At 45.2% G+C, this 23,413-nt stretch overlaps 1 protein-coding gene across 1 annotated transcript in view; it reads right to left on the reverse strand.

The window, feature by feature from the left end:
• LOC129683750 (aldehyde oxidase 4-like) overlaps positions 1-23,413 on the reverse strand; it is a 49,922-nt gene that overhangs the window by 19,267 nt on the left and 7,242 nt on the right. Inside the window, 14 exon segments of the mRNA XM_055616674.1 lie at positions 177-269; positions 2,029-2,191; positions 4,058-4,242; positions 5,275-5,384; positions 6,671-6,764; positions 7,946-8,097; positions 10,430-10,522; positions 10,726-10,870; positions 12,134-12,214; positions 12,821-12,904; positions 16,500-16,561; positions 18,206-18,332; positions 20,211-20,319; positions 21,633-21,719. Of these exon segments, the coding sequence (XP_055472649.1) occupies positions 177-269; positions 2,029-2,191; positions 4,058-4,242; positions 5,275-5,384; positions 6,671-6,764; positions 7,946-8,097; positions 10,430-10,522; positions 10,726-10,870; positions 12,134-12,214; positions 12,821-12,904; positions 16,500-16,561; positions 18,206-18,332; positions 20,211-20,319; positions 21,633-21,719 (1,585 nt within the window).

Raw genomic sequence — 23,413 nt, forward strand, 5'->3', positions numbered from 1 at the left:
GTCTAGTTCCTCAAGCAGCCTTGAGTAAAGCATGCAAATTGTGTAGGTGTGAGCGCACTTGACATTGGCTGGCTTTTATAAGACTATCTACTTGCTCATAGTAAAGTCATTGAAAAGAGAGGTGCATGTATATAACAAACATCTGACTGCATAAAATTATAAAAAGCCCCACCCACCTGGAACATCTGAACTCCTTGGGGCGTTACTATGGGGAAGTCATCTAGAGCACTCACGAAGTTTGCTGGGATGTCGGGAAACTTCTGTGGATCCTGAAAAATAATGACTTTGCATTGAATTTTATACGATGAGCTACTGACTTCAGAAACAAGTGTAGAGACAGAATTATCCAGGCTCGTGAGATGGTTCAGCAGGTAAAGGTATTTGCCGTCAAACCTGATAATCTGAGTTCAGTCCCCTGAACTTACACAGTGGAAGGAGAGAACTGACTACAGAAAGCTGTCCTGTGACCCCCCTCCCAAACCCCTTCCCCAAACCACAAATACACAAAGAAAAAAAGAAAGTAGAAAGAAAGAAACAGAACCATCCAATCTAGTGTTTAAGATCTTTGACTTCAGCTTTGCTAAGAGAGCGTAGGATTTCAAGTTCCCTAAGCAGGTAGAGAAACTAGAACATCGCTTAGGCACTCAGAGAAGGAAGGCTAGCCTCAGGAAGCATTACAAGGGCTCCTTTTGAATGACTGAAGAAAGAGTATCTTGATGATGGTGAGGAAAACAGAATTAAACTAAATGTGAAACAATAGGGAAATCACGGTAAATTTGGATACAAAATTCTGCAATCATGAGAAGTTATTTTGTAGAACTATATTAGGGACACTGACAAAACAAACAAACAAACAAACAAACAACAAACAACCCCAAAGAGTTCGGGGACAGCAATCAGAGAAGCAGCCTCCAATTCTCACAGCTACAGTCCACAGGTTTGCCAGGGAAGCAGGTGATCCTGGGAGACTCACTCTCACTTCTTTCCTCCAAACCTAATTCCCTAGTCTCATCCCCAGCTCTGTAGCAGACTACCAGCTGTGGTCTCTCCTCCTTCTCTGCTTCCGTTCCCAGGGGACTTAGCAGATCCTGGTGGCACACCCTGCTTTACTCCTCACCGTGGATCACCCTAGCCATGTCTTTCTAGCTCATTTCTAACCCTAAATGTCAGCTCCCAATACCTAGAAACACATTGGACTCACAGTGGCCACACCTGGCGGGAACCCAGAAGCATTCCCTGTCAGGCCACACACAGCTCCATCACTCTCTTAGGAACCAGGAAGGGCAACAGGTATCAAGGAACAAAACGTATGTGTGAGGTAAATTCTAAGCAACTACTGTGGACATAGTTTTAAAGTGAGCTAGGTGATATGAAGATAATAGAAATATGGAAACAATTTGTATGTCTAAAAGGGAGGCAGTTGGAAAATTTTTATCACTGAACCACCAGTACAGTGGTAAAAAATAACAAATCGGAAAATTGTGCATCCTCCTGTGGACATGCCAAATAACCGTTATGCCACAGTATTCCATAAAAGAAAAAAAAAAGATATAATGTTAAAAAAAGTGAAATAACCAAGCTGTACTAAGCAGTTTTACAACACACACACACACACACACACACACACACACACACACACACACACACTTATTAGGAAGGGTTTTGAAGGACATACACTAAATTATCGATAACGGTTGAATATGAGTGATAGGATTGCATGTGATTTCCCCACTCTTTTGGATCTATTTCTAAGTACTAAAAAAATACCTTTTTCTTATTTCAACAAGAAGATCTTTTTTTTTTTAAAGAGGAAAAGATGCAATTTGCTTACTGATGCCTTTTTATCGCTGGTAGCAATATTATTTATTATTTATATTATTTATGCGGCACTCCAGCATTTATCTGGCAGATGGAGCGGCATGGCTGCCCAGGCCCCACCCTGAGCTCGCTAATGATACTAATCTCAGTAGCAGGGCATGTGCCTCATGTTCAGACCCAGGCACCCAGGGGCTTAGAGAAGCTACTTGCCATTTTATTCAGCCATCGCCTCACTTTGAGGTAGAACTTGAAGAGCAAGCTGATGATGAGTGTGCGCCGGTACTCCACCATGCCGCCCGCGGCTGCTGGTGGGATGCGGATCTCCTCCAGGACCCACTGGCACAAGTCACTCAGCATCTGGTCGTCCCATTCCCTGGCGGGACAGAAGATAAACATGTCATCGAACCGCCGCCTTTGCCGCTTCTGAGGTTTGTCCTCTCCTAAACTCAGGTTGAAATTTGAAGACCGTCGTGGTGCAGTGCCGAAGAGCTGCTGGAAGATAGGTGACCTAGTCTTTCAAAGGAATGCGTGACCTCACCAGGGCTGGGCTGGAAACCCCGAGCTCAGGCTGCTCCTGAGCAAAGTTGTCTATTTGTCCTGTCTTCTGAAAATGCCCTTTCCACTTTCTACCAAGAACTGAAGCAGTAGGAGAGCCTTGTCAGTGCTATGCTCTTGGACTTTAGCCTTTCCACTCACAGACCAAAATAAAACTGTTCCCTTTGTAAATTACTCGGTCTCCAGCATTTTGTTACAGTAGCAGACGGTTTGTGACAATAAGAAGGCAGATACCAAACTACTGTGGCAAGGAAAGATGTCTTGCAACTGTAGGTATCTTTCAAGGCCCAACAGAATATCTTTAAGATCTGCCATTAGCTTTCTTTTTCCTTTCTCTCTCCCCACCCCCCAGACAGGGTTTCACTGTGTAGCCTTGCCTGTCCTGGACTTGCTCTGTAGACGAGCTAGCCTTGAACTCACAGAGATTCGCCTGCCTCCTTGTTCCACCGGCCCCACTGCCCTTAGCTTCCTTCCTTCCTTCCTTCCTTCCTTCCTTCCTTCCTTCCTTCCTTCCTTCCTTCCTTCCTCCCTTCCTGCCTTTGTTATTTTGAGATAGGCTCTCACATAGCTAAGCGTGGCCTCTAGCATGTCCTCACTCTTATCACACCAGGTCCCTTAGTTTTCTTCAGCATCTGATTTAATGGTTGCCATGTGTTTCTTTCCAAGTCTTCCTTTATTATTATTTTTTAAACTTCATAAACTAATAGTATGGGTTTACTTAGGTTAAATAAAACCCAACCCTGCTAAAAATCAAAGCTTTTTGAAATTTGGAGATCTGCTATGTGTCCCCGGACTAGAGCCTGGCACACATACACAGTGAACAACAGGTAAGGACGGAACTGGTTCACAAGTGGAAAGTTTCCATGGTTGTCTTAGAAGTGGGAGTTTAATTCAGTATCCAAGGAAAACCATATTAAATTCCACCTACTGGGAATGAGCATATATGGGTAAATAAAATTACTGCAAAAGCACTAGTTGGAAATTTTTCTTTAAAAAAAATTCTAGAAGCTAGCAATGATGAAGATGCCTAGAGCAAAGCTATTTGGCAGTCCAAAGTTTCCACCTTCTTGATGTAGCTTAAAGACACTTGTTCATCTTGTTCGATATTGGGGATGTTTGCTTATTTTTCAGGTCAATTGCTTAACAAACAATATCCACTTAAACTATGTCATTTCTGCAATAATTGTAGAGGCCTTTAATAAGAGAAGGCTATGTACTTTGAAGGACTGGGCTTTTGAGTGCTTTTCTTAAATTTTTCTTCAGAGCTTAAAACTTCCAGATGTGTGTGTGTGTGTGTGTGTGTGTGTGTGTGTGTGTGTGTGTATATATATATATATATATATATATAATATTTATAAAATTAAAAAAAATAAATGTTGCCAGGTGATGGTGGCGCACGCCTTTGATCCCAGCACTTGGGAGGCAGAGACAGGTGGATCTCTGAGTTTGAGGTCAGCCTGGTTTGTAGAATGAGTTCTAGGACAGCCAGGGCTACACAGAGAAACCTGGTCTCAAAAAATCCATATGGATATGTGTGTGCATATATACGCTTTTACGCGCGCACACATATCTACATGTTTATAAAACCTCATAGGCATTTTTCCAAGTATGGTTTTCCTGAAAAAAAAAAAAAAATCCAAGCGGAAAGGTCCGTACACGGTGTGCCGGAGGGGCTGTGACCTACCTCCCAACGAGCTGCTTGCAGGTTTGGCTTGCCGAGACCACAGTGGGGGCAACATTTCCGAAGAACATCTGGAGCTCCTTGATCGTGTTTGTGCCTTCCTCAAACTCCACGCTCATGCCAGCATTGACAATGGCAGTGGCATTTTCCTGACGTTGGGCCAGCCGGAGTCCAGATACAAAGTGCCACTAGAGATGGAAACAGCCAGAATGGTTAGTGCATACCACACAGCAACTCCTCCGATGATGATGATGATGAAGAAGAAGAAGAAGAAGAAGAAGAAGAAGAAGAAGAAGAAGAAGAAGAAGAAGAAGAAGAAGAAGAAGAAGAAGATGATGGTGTGTGTGTGTGACCTTTAGTCCTCCACAACCAGGTACATTGTGCTGGACCACTGTACATTAAACACCTTTTCCACGTAAACTTCCCTGCCGTAAATGTTCAAAGGTGTCTGTCTGCTAAGGCAGCCATTGACTCCTCGTTACTCCTGACCTGCTCCATGCTAGGCCCCAGCCTCCCACCAAGTCTTGATTCCGGCTGTGGCTGGTCTGGTCTGGCCACCCCCTTCATAGTCTTCCCGCTTGGAATGGTGTCCTCCTTTCCACAGATCTGGAGCCTATCATAGGCTATGTTGGGTCCCCGATGTTGTCTGTATCATGTTGTTTGTCCCTGCCCCCAATTGTCCATCCCTGCCCCCTGCCCCCTGCCCCCAGCTCCACTGCACTGACTTCCAGCCCAGAGCTACCCCTTCTCATTTCCAGTCCTTGGTCCTTGGTGACTGAGTTTTATTTCCTACTTCAAGCCTTCCCGCCTAGGGAGCTTGGAGGAAAGAAGCTGAGACCCCTTAAATAAACTCTTGTAGCGTCTCCCAGGCTCAGCACTGTGCTGTAGGGTGGTAGGGACAGGGTCCATAATGACGCCATTTAAACTGCCTAGTTCATAACTATTGGTGATTGGCAAGTAACTTCATAGTAAATGTTCAGTTCATTGGAGACCTCTAAGGCTGATGCATTTACATGCTCTTGGCAAAGGTGCACATTCACACAGACGGTCCTGTTTTTGCAAGGCCAGTGCCCTTTAGGCACGCCCCCACCCTCGCCCCAAAGTCACAACATGGCCCCTTTGGGGGAGCAACCCAGATGGTCATGGGGGAATCTGCCCCTCACTGTGAGGGGTCCCAAGCTCTCTCAGGCGCAGCTAGGCTATAGGTACAGGAGCCTCACCTGGCCAGAGTAAGGAATGGACACAGACAGCACAACTTCTTCTGGTTTCAAGTTGGCCTCAGGCGACCCCTCGAGGAAAGGGCCGTTTAAAGGGATTTGCCGTTCTCCTTCTGATAGAGAAAAGGATCTGGGTCAAGATGCCTAGCAAACTGGAGTGGGGGTGGGGAGTGGCGCGTGGCTACAGAACAAGTACCTATGGCCGTTACTGGAATGAACTGGTGTGGGCGGGGAGCCAGAGCTTAGGTTTTATTAGGACACAACCTGCTACAATGTACAACATTTCACAAATGAGAAAAGTGACCGTGGAGTGAGCGTGTGTGTGTGTGTGTGTGTGTGTGTGTGTGTGTGTGTGTTCACATGGGTGCACACGTCTGTGTATGTGGGTTCACGAATGTGACAGCCAGATATCAGCCTCGGATGCTGTTTCTCAGGTTCTGTCTTGGCTTCTTCTCAGACTTGGACATGACAGGTAGGGAGGCTGACTGGCTCGCTCTCCCTCTCCAGCTTCTGGAATTACAAGAGACCCACGATGCCTGGCCTTCCCCCTGTGTTGGTTCTGGAGATTGAACTTGTGAGCTCATCCACCAGGCTCTTTATACTGAGCTTCCTACTCAGCCCTATCTTCTTTTCCTCAATTCAAATTATAACCATGTGCCCCTTTTCTTAGATAGTTGTAATCATTTGAATCTCCTGTTTTAAAAATATAATTGTAATGGAAGGGGAGAGATTTTACATTAGTAGCACTCTGAATAACATCAATTTGCTCTTACTCCCCTAAGTTTAGATTAGTTTTCTTCTACAAAGCTCACATTTGAAAAAAAAAAAGAGTAATGAATAATATATAAAAACTGCCTTCTTTTCAAAACCAGAGAAAGAAATATGTCATAAACTTATGACAAAAATGTCATAAGCCCCAGAGAAACCTCTTATTCTTCTCTCTGTCTTTTGCATTTATTGATATATTGGCTGTATGCACATATGTCATGGTGCTCATGTGGAGGTCAGAGGACAGCGCATACAGGACTCCATTCTCTCCTCCAACCATGTGGGTACTGGGGAGCAAACTCAGGTTGCCAGATTTGGCAACAAGTGCTTAATCCACTCAGCCATCCCACCAGCCCTGGTCCTTTTCTTGGATTTCTTTGACACTATAATTTGGAATGCCCATAAATGGGTCAAATATTTAAGAAAAGTATCAGAGACATTAAGTCCAATCTATTAACCCAGACTGGCTGGAAGAAGGGAGGTGATGGAGGCTTCTGCCCCAGGTTTCAAGTGATGTTTGGGGTTCAGGGGGGTAAGGAAGCTATACTTGAGTCCCTCGTTCATAGCAGACAGCAGGGCATATGCAATAGAGATAGTATAAAATGAAATGCCCAAATGCTTGGCCTCTTACCTTTAGATATCACATTGATGGTAGCATTTCCAGCTGCTAAAATGGGGTTGAGGTCGGAAATATTAAGCCGGCTCACCACATGCCCTCCTAAAGTCTAATAAAAAGAAGACATAAAAAAGTTTCACTCAGTTATCTGGCAAGCGAGGGATCATGGACACAGAGATATCATGTAGGTTTTAAATTTTTCTTTATGTTCCCCAGAAAGGTCTGAGAGCATTTGGGAGCAGCTAAACAATCCAGGCACCACACTGACCACACTGTGCTCAACTTTTTCTGCTCACTTTTGACCTATATAAATGCTGCAGGCTGAAAAGGCAACTGTGTGCACTGGGGACAAACAGTTGTCGGAGAAATGGTCCTAACATGGGTCTGTGCTTGCTCAGGAGCATTCCTTGATATGCATGCCTATGCAAGGAAGAAGTGAATGGAGACTGGGGAGTGATGTCAGCAGGTTAGGGGGAAAAGTGAGGGCATGGCACAGAGAGAGAAGGGAGTCAGTTCTACATGGGGAAGGTGGAGGGCTTGAAGTGCTGGTAAGTAGACCCTGGGTCCAGTGCATTTACATTCAGGAAGACCGTCATGTGCCAGAGAAACCCAATGCTTCTCTGTGGCCTTAAACCTTCATTAGAGTCTGTTTAGGGCAGGCTTGAACAGGGATCTTTAGGGGCTTATGGGAACAAGTTCATCGAGAGGAGCAACATCATTCAGAAAATGAACGCAAAATAAAGATGTGGGAACGTGCGGCAGATGTGTGGACCAGCAGTGGGCTGCAGACCACGATGAGAAAAGGGTTTCCGCCCGGCCCCCACATCCTGATGCCTTGCCCATCATGCAAGACATCAGTGGGGAGTGGTTTAAGCCAATTACCCTAAAGTCATAAGTAACAGGAAAAGCCCAGTCGGTTATCTAGACAACTGGGGGTCCAAGGATGTGTGTGGGACACACACATCAGAAATGGAAGCCAGAGCATCTGGGAAGGCAAGAATCTTGTTAGCTACACCCTACATAAGGCATGCTTCATAGACAGTCAAAGCTGGAAGGGACCCTAGACACAGCCACATTTAGTTGGTTTTTAGTTTTTAAACTCAAGTGAGCACAGTTTAAAGCGTTTTGGTGGCTTCCCTGGGATCCTAGAACACACAGGTGCCTGGGGCAAGAATTTGTGCTGCTCCTGACTGTATACCATAATCTGTTATATCATTTTACACACACACACACACACACAAACACACACACTATCCTGTGGCTTATTGTTTAGGACAGTAGAGGACATACAGCCATATTCCTAATCTGGGGCCCCGCAAGTGTCCTCAGGTGCTTCAGGAGGGCGCGATAGGTCTTGGTCTTCTCCTTTGGTTGCTCGGAAACCAGAAAACCCAAGGCATTGTTCAGCTGTGCCAAGCTGTACCCTGCGCCTATTGTTGTCCCTGAAAGCAAGAGAATCGCACATGAGCACACAGTGAGTTTCCATGCTGGGGTGCACGGAAACAGTCTTCTTAATAGACCTCCTCCCCGTTTATTTAGTTAGGATGACAACTGCCAACGGCAATGCTTCTGACGATTTCCTGGGTTGGGTGGAGAAAAACCCAGAAGATTGGTAAAGTGTATCTGAGGGTGTTTCTGGAGATTAACTAACGGGGACACCTCTGTCAGTGCAGGCCGTGTTGTTGTATACTGTGGGGGTTGAGGGAGAGAAGAGCGTGGCTTTGACACTGAAGCATGAAAAGAGCGTTTGGCCCTTTCTGCTTCCCGACTGGGGACACAGTGTGACCGGCTTCGTCCAGCACCTGTTCTCATGACTGTCCTATCACACAGTTTATGTCCTTGAACAGAGATCGGAAGTAAACCTCCCTCCCGGAAGTTTGCTTCCCCATCAGGTATTTTGTTACAGCAATGAGACAAGTAACTAATGCAAAAGGAGAGCCGCCGAGTGCAGGAATTCTTTCTCTGCTCCTTAAGTGCCAGGACATAGCTGCCCTGCTCAGCCACGCCCAGCCTGCCATGATGGAATGAAATGTCTGAAACCACGATCCAACATATAAATCTTTCCCTCTTTTAATTTCCTCTGCCCCCCTGCCCCCATTCATTTTTTTTGAGACAAGGTTTCTCTGTCAGCTCTGGCTGTCTTAGAATTAGCTCTGTAGACCAGGCTGGCCTTAAACTCAGTTCTCTAAGTACTTTGCCACAGTGATGAAAAACCTATACAATTCTCAAATATTAAGTGCCAAACCCTTTTTCTCAGTCACAGACAGTCATGTTTGCCTTGGATTTTAGTACATATTAACTACAGGCAATTGAAATTCAATACTCCATTTGCTTTCCCTGAGTAAATGGTCAATTATGGAAATTCTAAATCCCTCCCTTTCCACTCCCCCCCTTTTTTTGAGAGAGAGAGTTTTGCTACACTACTGAGTCCTGGCAGGCCTTAAAGCCATGGTCCTTCTGTTTCAGCCCGTGGATCCTAGATTAAAATGTGTGGCAGTCCATCAGGACTTCAAAACCCTTTTTGAGGACCATTAAACTAGAAAATTGGTTTGCAAAGTTTCCACTGTCCATTTGCTCTTCTTCCACAACCATCTCTTCCCACAGCCCCTCCCCCCAAAATCCCCAGAGTGGGCCAGCTGCTTGCAGGTTAGCTTTGCTCGAAGGTGTGCCAACAGGGCATGGCTTTGGCAGTGCTGTCCTACCGGGGCAAATAGAACCCACAAGGGAGGGACTAAAAGAATCTCACTATACCAGTTAACACACTGCAAGCAAAAAACTGTGGCTTTTTGTCTACGGTGTTAAAGTTTCATGGAGGGGTGATTAGGGAAACAGTGCTTGCTGCTCCGAGGAGGGATCGAAATGAAAACAAGTCAGAGCCGCAGATGTAGTTGTTCTTCAGGCCCCGCCTCCTCGTCTCTACAGCATCACTGCTCCCTACCCGGTGACCTCCCCTCACCCACTTGCCTGAATAGTCGCCCTTACCCATCTTTCCCTAATCTATAGCCATTGAGATAGGTATTCCAACAGTTAAGAAAAAAAAATGAATGGGCCAACTGACCTAAGACTGTTAAAGGGATAGCAAGACAATACCCTAATAATTAATATCACCTATTAATTATCTGATCAAATGTATTGTTTGGCTATTGGTGGTGGAAGGACTCAGCCTTGTTTATACATGATAAAAAAGAAGAGAGAGGATCTACCCTTGACTTGGGAGGCTGGGGAAATTATCCTTTGATTCTGGATCTTCCACAGGAAGATTGGAGACTCCAAGTTATGACAGAGGTCTGTCTCCTTGGGATGTCATGAAGACCAAGGACATGTGAACATAATGGGCAACTTGTGAAAAGAATGAAAGAAAAAATAAAGTTGCTTATAGTTGCATTTTAAATTTTGTGGCCAAGATATTGTGTGTATGTGTGCATGTGTGTGTGTGTGTGTGTGTGTGTGTGTGTGTGTGTGTGTGCAATGTGTGTGTGATGAGCCTCAAGAAAGAAAATATCTTAAGGGTTTATTCTACCAATTTTTCTGTGCTTGGCTGAAATCTTTGACTCTTTGGCATCTTCTTGCTCTTACAGCTTTGATGACAATGTGACACTCGGTGACACAGCTGAGAGAGACGTCCTGAAGATGCTTATAGAGAATGTACAGTAAGTGCTCAGTGAGCTGCTGGGATGGATAAATGAAGTCAGATGTTATGTGATGTGCCACTGATTGCTGTTAGCTTCCCACTGAGCCAAGGCTGATGCTTTATTGGAGACACGAGATGCTTACCATTGTCTGTGGTGTTCACAAAATACAGTTCTGGAAGCCCAAGTGGGGATATAAAAACTGGATGGAATTCATCTCTAAATTTAATGGTGGGTCCTTTATGGAGAAAAACAGGGAATAATTAGAAAGCGAGAGCAATGGGTTAACTGTGAGACAGAGTAAAAATCATGATGTATAGAACTTGTTTGCAAAAGAGAAAAATAAAACACGGTAAAGGATCCGAAGTCTCACTAGTAGAAACGAAGAGTTTGAAGAGGAGCACAGATGCTCAGCTTATACGATCTAAGCATAGCACATACCCACTGCCGTGTTCCCCATGACCAGGGGGGCTTTGGGGTAGCTGGCTTTCAGTTCTAAGAGGTCCTGCAAGGTGACAGGCGTGATCCAGGTGGTCCTCGCCCCTTGGAATGTGAGCCTCCTCTTGTTCGGGTCTTCTGCCATTCTCTGCAAGAAGCAAAGCCACTGTGCTTTCATCCACGGGGTCTGCTGGGCCATTTGAGCTTTCTCAGGAGACTAACTTGTAGGGACTGGGAAAGGGCGGAGCGAAACTACCAAATCCATGAGATCTCATCCTGCTGGGTATCTCCAGAGGGACACTCTGTTTGTATTTGTGAAGCATCTGAAGAGGCACACGGGCTAGTGGAAGGGCCTTGGCTGTAGTTCTGCCCCACCGCTGGAGGATTAGAATTTGCCGAGGAACCAGAATCCGAGGAAGACTGCATTCCCAGGGGACTCGCTGCATGGCCCTGACAACTTTCCTAAATCCACACGTGCACATGTCCCGGCGTTTGTGTCGTGCTTTCTATAAATGGCAACATGGCTACAGGTGAAGTAGAGAGAAGCCGAGGATATTCCCCCCGCCCCTCCAGTTGTGGTGGAAACTGTAGGTAAATCTGTTTCCTACCTCCTGGCTCTTCGGTAAAGCAGTAAGCACTGGACTGGAGATTCTGTTAACGGACTCAGAGACTCACCTTTGGGCTCAGATGAACTCTGGCTACGGGGGAAATTGTTACTGAACACTATTCCCTTAAACATCTAAAAATCACTTGTTATTTGCTTGTGTGTAGGTGTTGTGTACTGTGTGTGTATAATGGAAGGTGATTTTTTTCTACAACCCTGCGGGTCTCTATGGAATATACATATATCTATATTTAGGTCTACAACTTTAAAACACTGACTCATACCAAGGTGTCCAAGTTCCCACACTCTGAGGGACACATGGCACTGGGTTCTGAGCAGCCAGGAGCAGTCTCTCTCTCCCATTGTGCTTTCTGCAGGGAACAGTCATGGGACAGGAGTCCAGACACACCATAACGTGACATTATTTTCCTTTCTCCGTTTTCTTTACCAGATTGAACCAGTGGTTAACTGTGAGAACACTACAATTCCATTGTCCTAAGTATCATTTTATTGTCACTTCACTGTTTCACAAATTGCTTCTAAGATGCCTGTGAGTACCTGTGAGACCTTCAGTGACTCATGACCTCAGGATCTTTAGCTGCTGGCATTCAGCCAAAGGGACCCTCAGATCTGGCAGCACCACTCTTTCACGATCTCTGATTTGATGATTTATTAAAAGAACTGAGCAAGTCCCTGGAAATGACTTCCTCATGGTGGTCCCACGACCACCTTTTAATAACTAGAGCTCAGTGGTCCTACGGTGTAATAAAAAAGGCGTGTGTCACACTGTATTATGAAACAACTTACCATCAGTTCAGGAGGAAATATAGGTTCCTGCGATGGATCCAGGGGCTGGAACTCATCTTCGTTATATAGTTTGGAACACATCTCAACAAAACACAACACAACACAAATGGGGCTCCAGCGTTACTGAGAGACATACAGCAATATTCAGGTGTGGCGGTCCTCCTGACACACCGATAGAAAGCAAGGTGCCGGCCCCGTCACATAGAATTCTCCCTCCCAGCCCTGAGCATCAGACTTCCACACTGCGTCCCTGTATTACTGTGGGTGCTGCTTTTTATGTGCACAGAGGTGCCATGCTTGGTTAATACCGATTGTCGACTCCAAAGGCCCTGGAATCCTCTAGGAGCCCAACTTCTAAGCGTGTCTGTGAGGGAGAGTCTAGCCTGGGTTAGCTGGGATGGAGACGTCTACCCTGAACGTGACTGACACCATCCTACGGGCTGGAGCTCAGAGGGAATAAAATTGGAGCTGGCCGAGCGCAGCGTGCCCCTCCCTGCTGGGACGCTGTGGCCAGCCAGCTGCCGTTCTCCCGAGGCCGAGGCTTCCCCTCTACGGTGCACTGCACTCTTAAACGGGCTTTCGATGACACGCATGCCACTTATTTTTGCCTTCTAGTGACTGACAAGAATACATACATTCGGATTTTTAACCATTTCTCCAGTTGAAGTAGGAAAACCAGCCACTTACCTTTTCTTCTCTGCTCACAAAAGGCCTCTCATCTGGATCCATGCAGCATTTTCCAGACCCCTTTATCTGGCAAACAGTAGACCCCTTGGGAAGGAATACAGCTTAAGTCAGTGTCACGGTCAGTTCTTTCAACGTGCTGCCGGAGCCGCCATGTCTGTGAGATCCCCAGGAGGGTGAGAAGCTGATCTATAGATTCTCGGCAGAATGGAGGGAGGTCCCCGGAGCATATGTGTCTCATCTTGTCACTTATTCTCCAATTCCCAGTAAAACATAGGTAACAAGACCCCGAAATCGCAGGCACATGCTTCTAGTCCCAGCACGCGGGAAGCAGAGTCAGGAGGATTTAGGAGTTCAAGGCCATCCTTAGATACAAAGCAAGTTTGAGGCCAGCCCAGGCTATATAAACCCCTGGCTCAAAAAAAAAAAAAAAAAAAAAAAAAAAAAAAAAACAAAAAAAACCCCAAAACCTCGAATAAATAAAAACAAATAAACAAAAACAAAAGAGTGGCTGGGTGTGTGTAGCTCAATGGGTTACATCCTTAGCACCACAAAGAATACTAAGAAGGCTTAAACCTCTACCTCAGTACGGGAAGTTAGGTAACACGCTATCCTACCATTCACCAGTTACAGAAAAATCAAGGGAGTGTGTGCAGCTGTGCTCACAGTGGGGCTTGCACTGGGCTCAAGAGAAGACATGAGGGATCAGAATCCATGGGGTTGGCCACAGGGTCTCCCCATGGAGGGGAGAAACACAGAGGAAAAGCTCTGTGGTGGTCAACACAAGCCGCTGGCGTTTATCTCCACAGCGACAGGGAGTGAGTCTTTAGCGATGTCTTGGGAAGACAAAATGCCTTTAAAGTTTTCCATATGAAAAATAAAAATGAAGTAAAACTTTGAGTTTATTTTTATATTATTGAAATCACCATGAATTGTTTGGAGGAATCAAATCATTAATCATTTAAATTATTATTCTCTGGACACTTCATGTCAGGTAACCTTTTGGGCCTGAATTTGTCAGTTGTGGCAAATATCAGTTCCTCTTCCTCCTCCCTGCTTTCTCTTCCTCTTCCTTTCCCCCCCTGTTCCTCTCCTTCCTTTTCTATTTTTTTTCTAATGCTTTAGTGAGAGAAGGTCTCATACTCTAGCCCTGGCTAACCTGGAAGTAACCTAGTTAATAACCTAGGCTGGTCTTGGCTGGAAGTCAAGGCAACGCTCATGCCATCCCCTCCCGAGTGCTGGGATTGCAGATGGTAGGTACCACAGCGCCCAGCTTCATGTAATACTCTCATCCTTTCTTGTCAAGATATAAACGATGCCAAAGGCTGTGTGGCAGTTTGGAGACCATGAGTGTCATATTTAAAATTAAGAGCCCAGTTCCTGGTTCTGCGTGTACTAGCCTGGCTGGCTTGTTAATTGGGTTAATAAAGCCTGTCTCAAACAGTTTTGTAACTCCTGATGATGAGAAAGTTGCACAGTGTCTGACACACAAAGCTGGTGTGATAGAGACAGCTGGTTATTTTAAACTCCAAGACCGTTTCTACGGAATTAATTAGGGTTCAGATACTATGAGCTGTGCACAGTAAAGGAACTAGAGCTATGTATTTTTGTCTACATCTTTATGTAGATTCTTATCTACAAAGAAGACCCTATAGTGTTAGGCTGGACAATGAGAGGAAGGTGCTGTTTCTGTTATAAATACATATAAAATATATTTATATATATATTTATATATATAAATATTTGTATGTGTGTGTATGTGTGTGTGTGTGTATAGCAAAATCCTGGTCACTATTATTATTTACCATAAATAGTATCTTAGGAATTAAAACAAACTAGCCAATAATTTGTAAAGCTTCCTGAAACTTTTTTAGTAACAGCATAAAAATAAGTTTCCAATGTTGTTTTATTTTATTTTTTTTTAGACAAAGTCTCAAGTACCTCGGAATGAGCCGGAACTGGCTGTGTAGCCACAGATGACCTTGGACTTCTGATCTTCTTGCCTGTACTACTAGAATGCTTGTGTTGCAAGCATGCACTCTAGTGCCTGGTTTATGGGCTGCTAAGGTTAATGCATGCTGGACAAGTGCTCTATAAGCTAAGCTACACCCTCACTCCTCAAAAACTTACAATATTTGAAATGAACTGGTATACTCTGTGTTAATTTTGGTGAACAAAAAAATGATATACAAATAATTCTTATCTTGAAAAGTGGATCCTGAAAACCCTGTTATTCAAGACTGCATCTCTATGTGCTAATCAGGCTTTCCAACTTTCTCTGTCCTCTGTGGTTCCTCTGTGCTTAGCTTTGAAAGTGACTTGGGACTGGCTTGCTGCAGTCTTTGCTTCTTGGTGGTTAGGGCTGGTTATCTCTGGCAAGCTCCGTCTCGAAAGCTGTCTCCCTGTCCCCACTCTGCCACACTGGCCGTTGTCAACATTCTCTTCTGCATGGGATACTGCGGGAACTCATGCCTTCACCCCCCACCCCCGGCCCTCTCCGGGCCTAGCTTTCTCTGCATGCTGTATGGGATACTGCAGTAGCTCATGCTTTCCCCCCCCCCCCCCCCACACACACACATAGCTTTCTCACAGGCAGGTGCTGAGAACTTGCCTGTGAATTTCTCTGCTCAGCATGTTACTCAGGAGCAATGTCTGTGTGTCAGCTATCAGCCCCAAACAGTAAGTACCCTTCCTTTTTCGCTTTAAGACCCCAGTCACACCAACTTTTCTCTTTCTTTTCATTTTTAATAAGGTCTTGGACATTTTTCTATTTCAACTAATTCTCTTCTTTGTAGCTTTTCTGCTGTTCTTTCTTCAGCAATTAATTTATTCTATAGCAATAGTTTCTTCTATAATATAGCTCAAAGTCCCCTTTCTCTGATGTGTTATTTGTCCTTTCCTTTCCCTCAATTCTCTTCAGTCTTGTTTCTTCAGTATGCCTATTGGATATATTAAGTGTTGGATATATTACCTGCCTTTCTTTCCTCCCTGGCTCTTTCTTTCCTCTACTGGGAGTTGAATTGTGGGACTTGCATATTCTAGTTAAGCGCTCTCTCTCTGAGTACATCCCAGTCTGCTCTGCTGCTCTTGAACTTCCTCTGTATCCCAGCATGTCTTGCACTTAAGACTCTCCGTCCTCAGCCTCAGTTCTGTACCACCAAACTGGCTGCTTTCATTATTTCCACGCTTGATTTTCTTCAGTAGAGTATTCATTTACTGGAGCGGCAGAATAAATTTTATAATTCTCAAGAAAGTATCAGGCTCAAAGAAATAAACAAGACACGCTAAAGGTTTCCTTATAAAAAGACAGCAGTATGCTATTAGGCTCATGAACTCGGAGTGGCTACCTGCACAGAACAGATTGCTTCAGCACAGCGTTGTGGTGGAGCAGGCACTCATGAGACCCCACCCCTTCCTGAGGAGCCACAGGCCACTAGATTTGCCAGGAGAGGAGAGTCGCATTCCTCAGTGGTGTAGGGTAATGGAGGGGCTCACTATCAGAGTACACTACCTACAGATTGTGGAAGAAGAAATACACACAGTGGGCATCTGGCAAGCTCCAGTGGCTAGAAAGGGCGATGAGGAGTTGTTTTAAAGACAGTGAGTGAAATACGTTACCTTAGGTCAAAGTTTGTTCACACATTAAGTCAACAGAATAGTAGCCTACAGCATTTTAACTCACCTGAGAGAAGGTCCTCACACTCTCTACGATCGGTCGATATCCAGTGCATCGGCACAAATTACCTGGTTGGTAAGGAGTCAGGTCTTAAGGTCTGACAGACAGACTGCACCTCTATGCTTAGTACTTTCAGCATTAGGTCGGTTGCGGTGGCGCACACCTTTAATCGCAGCGCTCAGGGAGGCAGAGGCAGGTGGAGCTTTGTGAGTTCGAGGCCAGCCTGGCCAGCAAAGTGAGTCCAGGACTGCCAAGGCAACACAGAGAAACCCTGTCTGGAAAAGCCACCACCACCAACAAAATCCAGCATGAGCCATGAGCCAGGGTGTTTGTTTTGGTCTGCATAATCAGTCCTAAGTCTACAACACCACAAAGAGCCCCGAGGAGAACATAGCTACTGGCATGCTGCTTCTGCCTCAGTGAATGCCCCGAACCTATACACACCTGGTACTAATTATACTGGGGGGGGGTAGCTATTCACAACAATAAAAAGAGGACATGAAGTTAGGAAGGTGAAGGGGTGAGGGCATCAGGGGAGTTGAAAGGGGGTGGTGGTGGGTGGGTAGGATCAATACAAATTGTGTAAACATACGAAACTTTCACAGAATAGAAAATGGTAGAGAAGAAAAATCGGCACGTAATAATATACAGCCAACAGGGTGCGTATGTGTGATTTAAGTATGTAAAAAAAAAAAATTACCAGAAAAATTTCCACCAAATACGCTCTTCAAGCCCTCTACCCAGAATTAGGCTATGTGCCTCAAGCTTTGTGTCTGCCTCTACCTCTGTCAGACTGCCTGTACCCCGGTGAATGAGCCGACCAAAATGCCAAATTCAAGATCTCTGATTCTCAAAGCTCCCGATACTTCTTCAGGTGCTCGTTACTTCAGTGAAAAACAAGATTATTAGTCACTTGGTCCGTTCAGACTGGGTTAAAGTTACACTGGAAACTAGTGGCCAAAGCAGTTTAAGCAGAAATTGAAAATTTTTGAATGACAGAGATGTTGAGAGAAAACAGCAAGGAACGCTTACACGCCCATTCCAAAAACATTTAAGTTGAACTCTGGCCTAGTTTTCTTTCTCACCTTTTCATCATAATTGAGCTTCTGTTTGTGTCTGTTTATGGGAGGGACCAGGGGCTTTCCTTTAATATTTATTAGTTGCTGCAATAGCGTTCATACCTTAGATCTCACACCCCATACTGGGAAGCCTTATGATAGAAACTACATTTGCTCACATACCTTTTTTAGATACAAAGTCAGAATTGTTACGCTTAAATTTGCTGCCTTTTTTTTTTTTTTTTTTTTTTTTTGTAGGAATTGAATTGCTCACTGTTTGCTTATCATAACTCATTGTTTCTCAGGCTCCTGAACCAGCCAGCACATAAAGATGTACAGTACCTGGAAACATATCCTCTTTGTATAAGCTTTTAGTGAGTAATGTTAGCGAATGATTTAGACTAATTAAAAAAAAACAAATGACAAGCTCTTGTCCCGCTTTACCCACATTTCCACATTTGGAAAAGGGTGTACTCGCATTAGCAGCAGGCATTAAAATACCTTTAAGGAAAAGTGATGGAGCCTGTATCACTTCAGCACCAGCCTAGGGCTACAGAACAAAGACAGTGTCTGTCTGTCTGCCTCAGTGTCTTTCCAAAGGGCTGGGGCATCCATCTTTAGTTCCCTCCTCGGCATTCCCCCCCAAAGCCTCACCTCCAAGAGCCTCCATGATCTGATCAGGCGTGGGCTCTGGGTGGTTCCTGAGCAGCGTGTAAATAGACATCACCATCCCCGGGCTGCAGAATCCACACTGCGTGCCGTGACACTTGGCAAGCCGTTCCTGAGAGACAAAGGCACACCATCAGTGCATCAGACCTTCGGCCTTCTCGCCTTGCGCGCTAGCCAGCAGCACAGAGCGTATAGACCGAGCTCTCTGAAAATAACTACAGAAGGACGCTTGCCCCCGGAGGAAGAGGGTTGATTTCTTGAACTCAGTTGCATGTATTTTTGCTTAAAAAGAAAAAGAAAGTATAGTAGCAGCTATTACTTAAGTCTCTCTCTTCTCTGTAGATCCATGTTCTCCACCTATGAAACAGGAAGCGTGATTTGAGAAGCGAAATGATCAGGAGTCATTCTTGTGCCTGCTTTCCTTGTTCCTTCCAGTAGCCCAGTTATCCTGTTACCTCGTGGTTTATTCAACTTTTCTTCATCTTTAAGATTAGGGTGACAATGGCCCGTACCTTACAGAATAACTGAATGTGTGTGAATCCCTCAGCAGTCTCTGGAGAAGAACCTCCACGCTCTTTCCCATTTAGATTAAAGAATTTTTGAGGTATCAAGTGTTACAACCTCTATGCTTTAAAAGTGGATGTCTATTTCATGTTGCTGGGCTAGTAACACATCTAGATCATGCACGTTCAGTATCATACAGTGAAAACAGTGGGAAAAATTACCAAATTATTTGCTCTGTGCAAAACCCCTAAGCCAGGAAGCTGCAATTGGAGCTGGGCCTGTCAGTGCAGCCTGCACTGACAGTGTCACTTTATACTCAGCTGGCTGACTTGAGTATGATTCTAGCATTCTCAAACACTCCCCCTAAACACCGCTAATGCTCCTATAATGGAAGCCAAATACTATGTCTGTGGTTCAAAGGAAAGGACAGACATTTTAGCGTTGCGTGGCAACGTGGCTGTGCTGGCTTGACTGCCACATGGCGGTTGTCTTTGCTGTGGCAGGCAGTCTAGGCTATAGAACCTGCTGGTCTGTTTAACACTGGCTTTCTTGGGGAGGCAGACCTTCGCATGCGTTTTCTTCTCCAGTTTCCATTGTACAAATACCTATCTTGGTTTGTGTACAAACCAAGGCATTTTACGTGCCTCTAGCTTAATTCAGCTGTGGATAAGTTTAAAGACAATCAGAAGACCCCCCTGAAAATGTAACAACAGGCTTGGCTTTCATAAGCCAGGCAAGCCTGCTCCAGGGCGACTACTGAACAAATGTGACACTGGTCCCATCAAGACCCAGGAGCGCAGGAGGAAACGCTTGTGTATATAGAGTGAGAAGAGGCGAATGTGGGTACCATCTACAGAACACAGCTGTCTGAGCTCACGGATGAATGATGTGAACATGTCTTTGTTGAGGGTAGCATGAAGTCAATGAAGCTCCCATGTTCCAGCTACAACCTTTCAAGGAAGGGGTCCCAAGGCAGAGACTCTTCGTCGTTCTCTCTCTCTCCTCACTCAGCTGATAGTCCTGCTCAGGCATAAGAAAACAACGCTGCCCTTTCTTAGACCAGCCCTCTAACCTTGAGCAGCCGTTCGGCTGCATTTTAAGTGTAGCAGGAATCTGGGTGATGCTGCTGAAGTCTTTCCCACACAACTGAACTCTCACCAGCATCCCTTACTTTGGAACAGTGAGAAATGAGGAAGTCTATTTTCTGTAACTCTGGTTTTCTACTTCATTTTTTTTCTTGAGTCGGACCACCCTTGCCTTTTAATCCCTGGCAAGAATGAAGGTCTCTTGTGTTAAGATGTCTTACAATCAATGACAGCATCTTGAAAAGATCTCTGAAAAAGATTCCTGGCTACGAAGCACAGCACTTTACAAAACAAGAACGTAAAAGCATGAAGAATTTTAAGCTTGGAGACCTCAGGAGAACACACCAGACTAGGGACCATGCCCGTGCCAGCATCTGGGCCCCATCCCATCCCAGTCTCACCTGCACAGGGTGAATCCTCTTCTTGATGCTTCCCACACCTTCCACCGTGGTAATGGCTACCCCGTGGAGAGAGCAGACGGGTACCAGGCATGCCGTTGCTGGGTAGTGACTGTGATGGGCTTATGTAAGGAGAGCACACTGAAATCATGGAGAATGGGTGACAAAACTTGGTGAGTTATTGCAGTCCAGGAGAATGACAAGACTGTATTTCCCCAAACAGAAAGAAGATAACCTATACAACTGTGGACTTCTGGACATACCTAAGAAAGAAGTTGCATATGACAAGTGGAGGAAACAAGGGGAGGCACTTTCACATTGGAGTCCTAAGTGACCTTCCTTCATCTTTTCCTTATTTTACTTTTTACTTCTTTTAGGGAAAGTAAGGAAGTGTTCTCTTTGGAGAATAAATGTCCCCCAAAGGCTTCAACCCTACACAAAGAATGACAGGCAACTGAGAAAGGCTGAAAGAGGGAGAAATAGTCTTCCGCAGGCAAGAACAAACCAGTTAGTTATCCAGTACCAAATGGTCAGGCCTGAAAACATACATAAAAGTAACGTTACACAGACTTAACAGGATATACCTCTTGCCTTTCTTCCTTTTTGTTTTAGTGTTGTGTGTGTGTATATGTGAGAGAGAGAGAGAGAGAGAGAGAGGAGGGAGAGAGCGAGATAGAGAAAGAGAGAATATACATGCAATTAACAATAATTAACGAAAAAAGATACAACAGCAATTAGTGAAGAGAGGCCATAAATTTAAAAGCAAGCAAAAAAGAACATATGGGAGGCTTTGGAGGGAGAAAAGGTAAGGATAAAATGGTGTAATTATATTATAATCTCAAATAAAATAAAAAAATGTCCCCCATAGACTCAGGCTTTGAGCACTTGCCCCCAGCTGCCTGTGCCACTTTGTGGGGTTATGGAGCCCTTGGGTGATGGTGGCTGCGTGGCGGAAGTAGATGCAGGCAGTGTGCCTCTGAGGGTGACAGCCTGGCACCCAGAGTCGTCTGTGGCCTCTGCTTCTGAGCCACTGTGAAGGGAGCTTCGCCTCTTGTTCCCGCCGCTGCAGATGAAAGTGCTGACTTCACCTCCCTCACTCTGGGGGCTGAGGTTCCCTGAAACTCTAGGCCCAAATAAACATTTTTTTTCTTTAAGTTGTTCTTGATGTGTATCTTGGTCACAATGGTGAAAGGTTCAAAGGCAAAGAAACAGAGAACAGATCCCAGAGAGCTCAGAACACGGGACAAAGTAAGTCCTGCTGGGCAGGAAGTTTGTGGAAAAGAGATGGAGGTGGGTGAGCATGTCAGAGACTCAAAGAAAGGAGGGAGAGATGCATAGTTATAGGGAAAGCAAAGCCTTCAGTGGGGAGGCTCCTTGTCCCTTCCAGATGTGCCCAGAGCATGGCCAGGCCTGTGGAAAGGATACTGGATCTTCTTGTTCTTGGGATCATATCTGGACATCATCACCGTGCAGGCACCGCAGCCTCCACTCCCACAGCTGTATTTGGTGCCTCTGGAATAGACTGGAAGGAGGAGGGTCAAGGAAAAGAGACTCGGGTTGTTTTTGTTGTTACTTCCTTGGATGCTGATGACAAACTGTGTTTTCTGGATTCCCGGTCACAGCGTCTTGCTGAAAGGGTTGGTTCCAGTTGCTGCTTTCATCTGGGATCATTGATGAAAGCCGAGGAGGGACCATTTGAGAGCCAGCTTTCTGAAAACTGAGTCCCGGGGCAGTTCTGAACATGAGAATTTCCAGTTCAGTTAGAAAGATGAGGAGATGGTAGTTGATGGGTTAACACAGTAGAGTGCTCGACCCTCGAAGCCTCGGGTTCAGCACTAAACAGTCAAAAAGAACTAGCAGGTGCTGGCTATTGTGGCTTATACTTTATTATTAGGATTTGGGAGTCTGAGGCAGGAGGATTGCTGGGAGTTTGATAACAACTTGGTTAATACAGGGAAATCTAGGGTAGCCTGGACTACATGGAGAGACTGTTTCACAAGCTCAAAGTGAAGAAAGGTGGTGGCATGGCATTCCTAGAGGGTACAAGGCAGTGTCTTGCAGCGGAAGCACGGATATCTCTGCAGGCAATCATGTGAACCCTCTTCCTCAGGAAGACACATAGACTGCATGAGCCTCCTGTCAGCCCCCTAGCAGCTGCACCCAAGCGCAATGTGGAAAAGCTCATGGGCTTCTGTAGAACTCAGAACTGTGGGAAATGGAACACGAATCCATGTACTGTCACACCTGTGGATGTGACAGAAGGCGGTTTGTGTAAAATTCAGAAAAGTCCCTCTGGGATGCTTAATTTCCTCTGGTACAGAAATACGTACCTTTTACTTTCTTCTGGAATTAGAGTGTTGGGGATACAGCACCGCAGAGGAGCGTTGGCCTGGCATGTGGGTATCCCTGGGCTCCACCCCCAGTTCAACAAATAACAACAATAAGCCAGGGCCACCTCAATCACTACGGAAGGGGCTTGCACATTTTCTCAAAGAGAGAACAAAGGCCGTATGCAAACCCTCACTTTTAGGTCCATCCAGGAATCTACCTGAGTTGGCTTGGGACCATTTCTGGGTGCCGTTGAAAGAATTTTCTGGGTGGAGCCCATAACTGGTGTTGGTCGGAGGGTAAGAGTCATTTTCTTCCTGTAAATTGCTGCCCTGATCAGGTGCTGCAGTCAGGGTACTTTTATCTTTGGGAATAACTAGCTGAGGAGTTCTTTGCAGCCTTCCCCAGAAGGATTTGCACACCAAACTCTGTTCTTTCATTCTGAGTCAATTACTGCAGCTCAGGTCTTACTCAGGTCTTACTTCCCTAGAGGAAGAGGGATGAGGATGATGTGGGTCAGGCCTTACTTAAAGCACTCCCCTGAGTAGGGCACGAAAGGTAGGGAGTCGTTTGCTTCGGGAGTCTGGAAAATTTCAAGTCAAGAAATTCAAGTGCTCCCCAGCTCAAAGATGGGTTTGAGTCTTCCCTTGGTCAGGAGAGAGAGCTGCGCTGTGCACTTTAAAGCTGTGCCAAAAGAGATGTGGACATCTGATTCCTCTAACCTCTTTGTCCTTTGGATATCTATGAGCTAGTTTTAAGACTTCTCGTCTGCTCTCACAGAAAGCCCTGGTTGCTTCCTTCTATAGTCTATTGGCTCATCTTGGGGCTCATTATTATTATTATTATTATTATTATTATTATTATTATTATTATTATTA

Source organism: Psammomys obesus, unplaced genomic scaffold (assembly GCF_907164565.1).
Source record: "Psammomys obesus unplaced genomic scaffold, mPsaObe1.curated_primary_1811, whole genome shotgun sequence".
Classification (NCBI taxonomy): domain Eukaryota; kingdom Metazoa; phylum Chordata; class Mammalia; order Rodentia; family Muridae; genus Psammomys; species Psammomys obesus.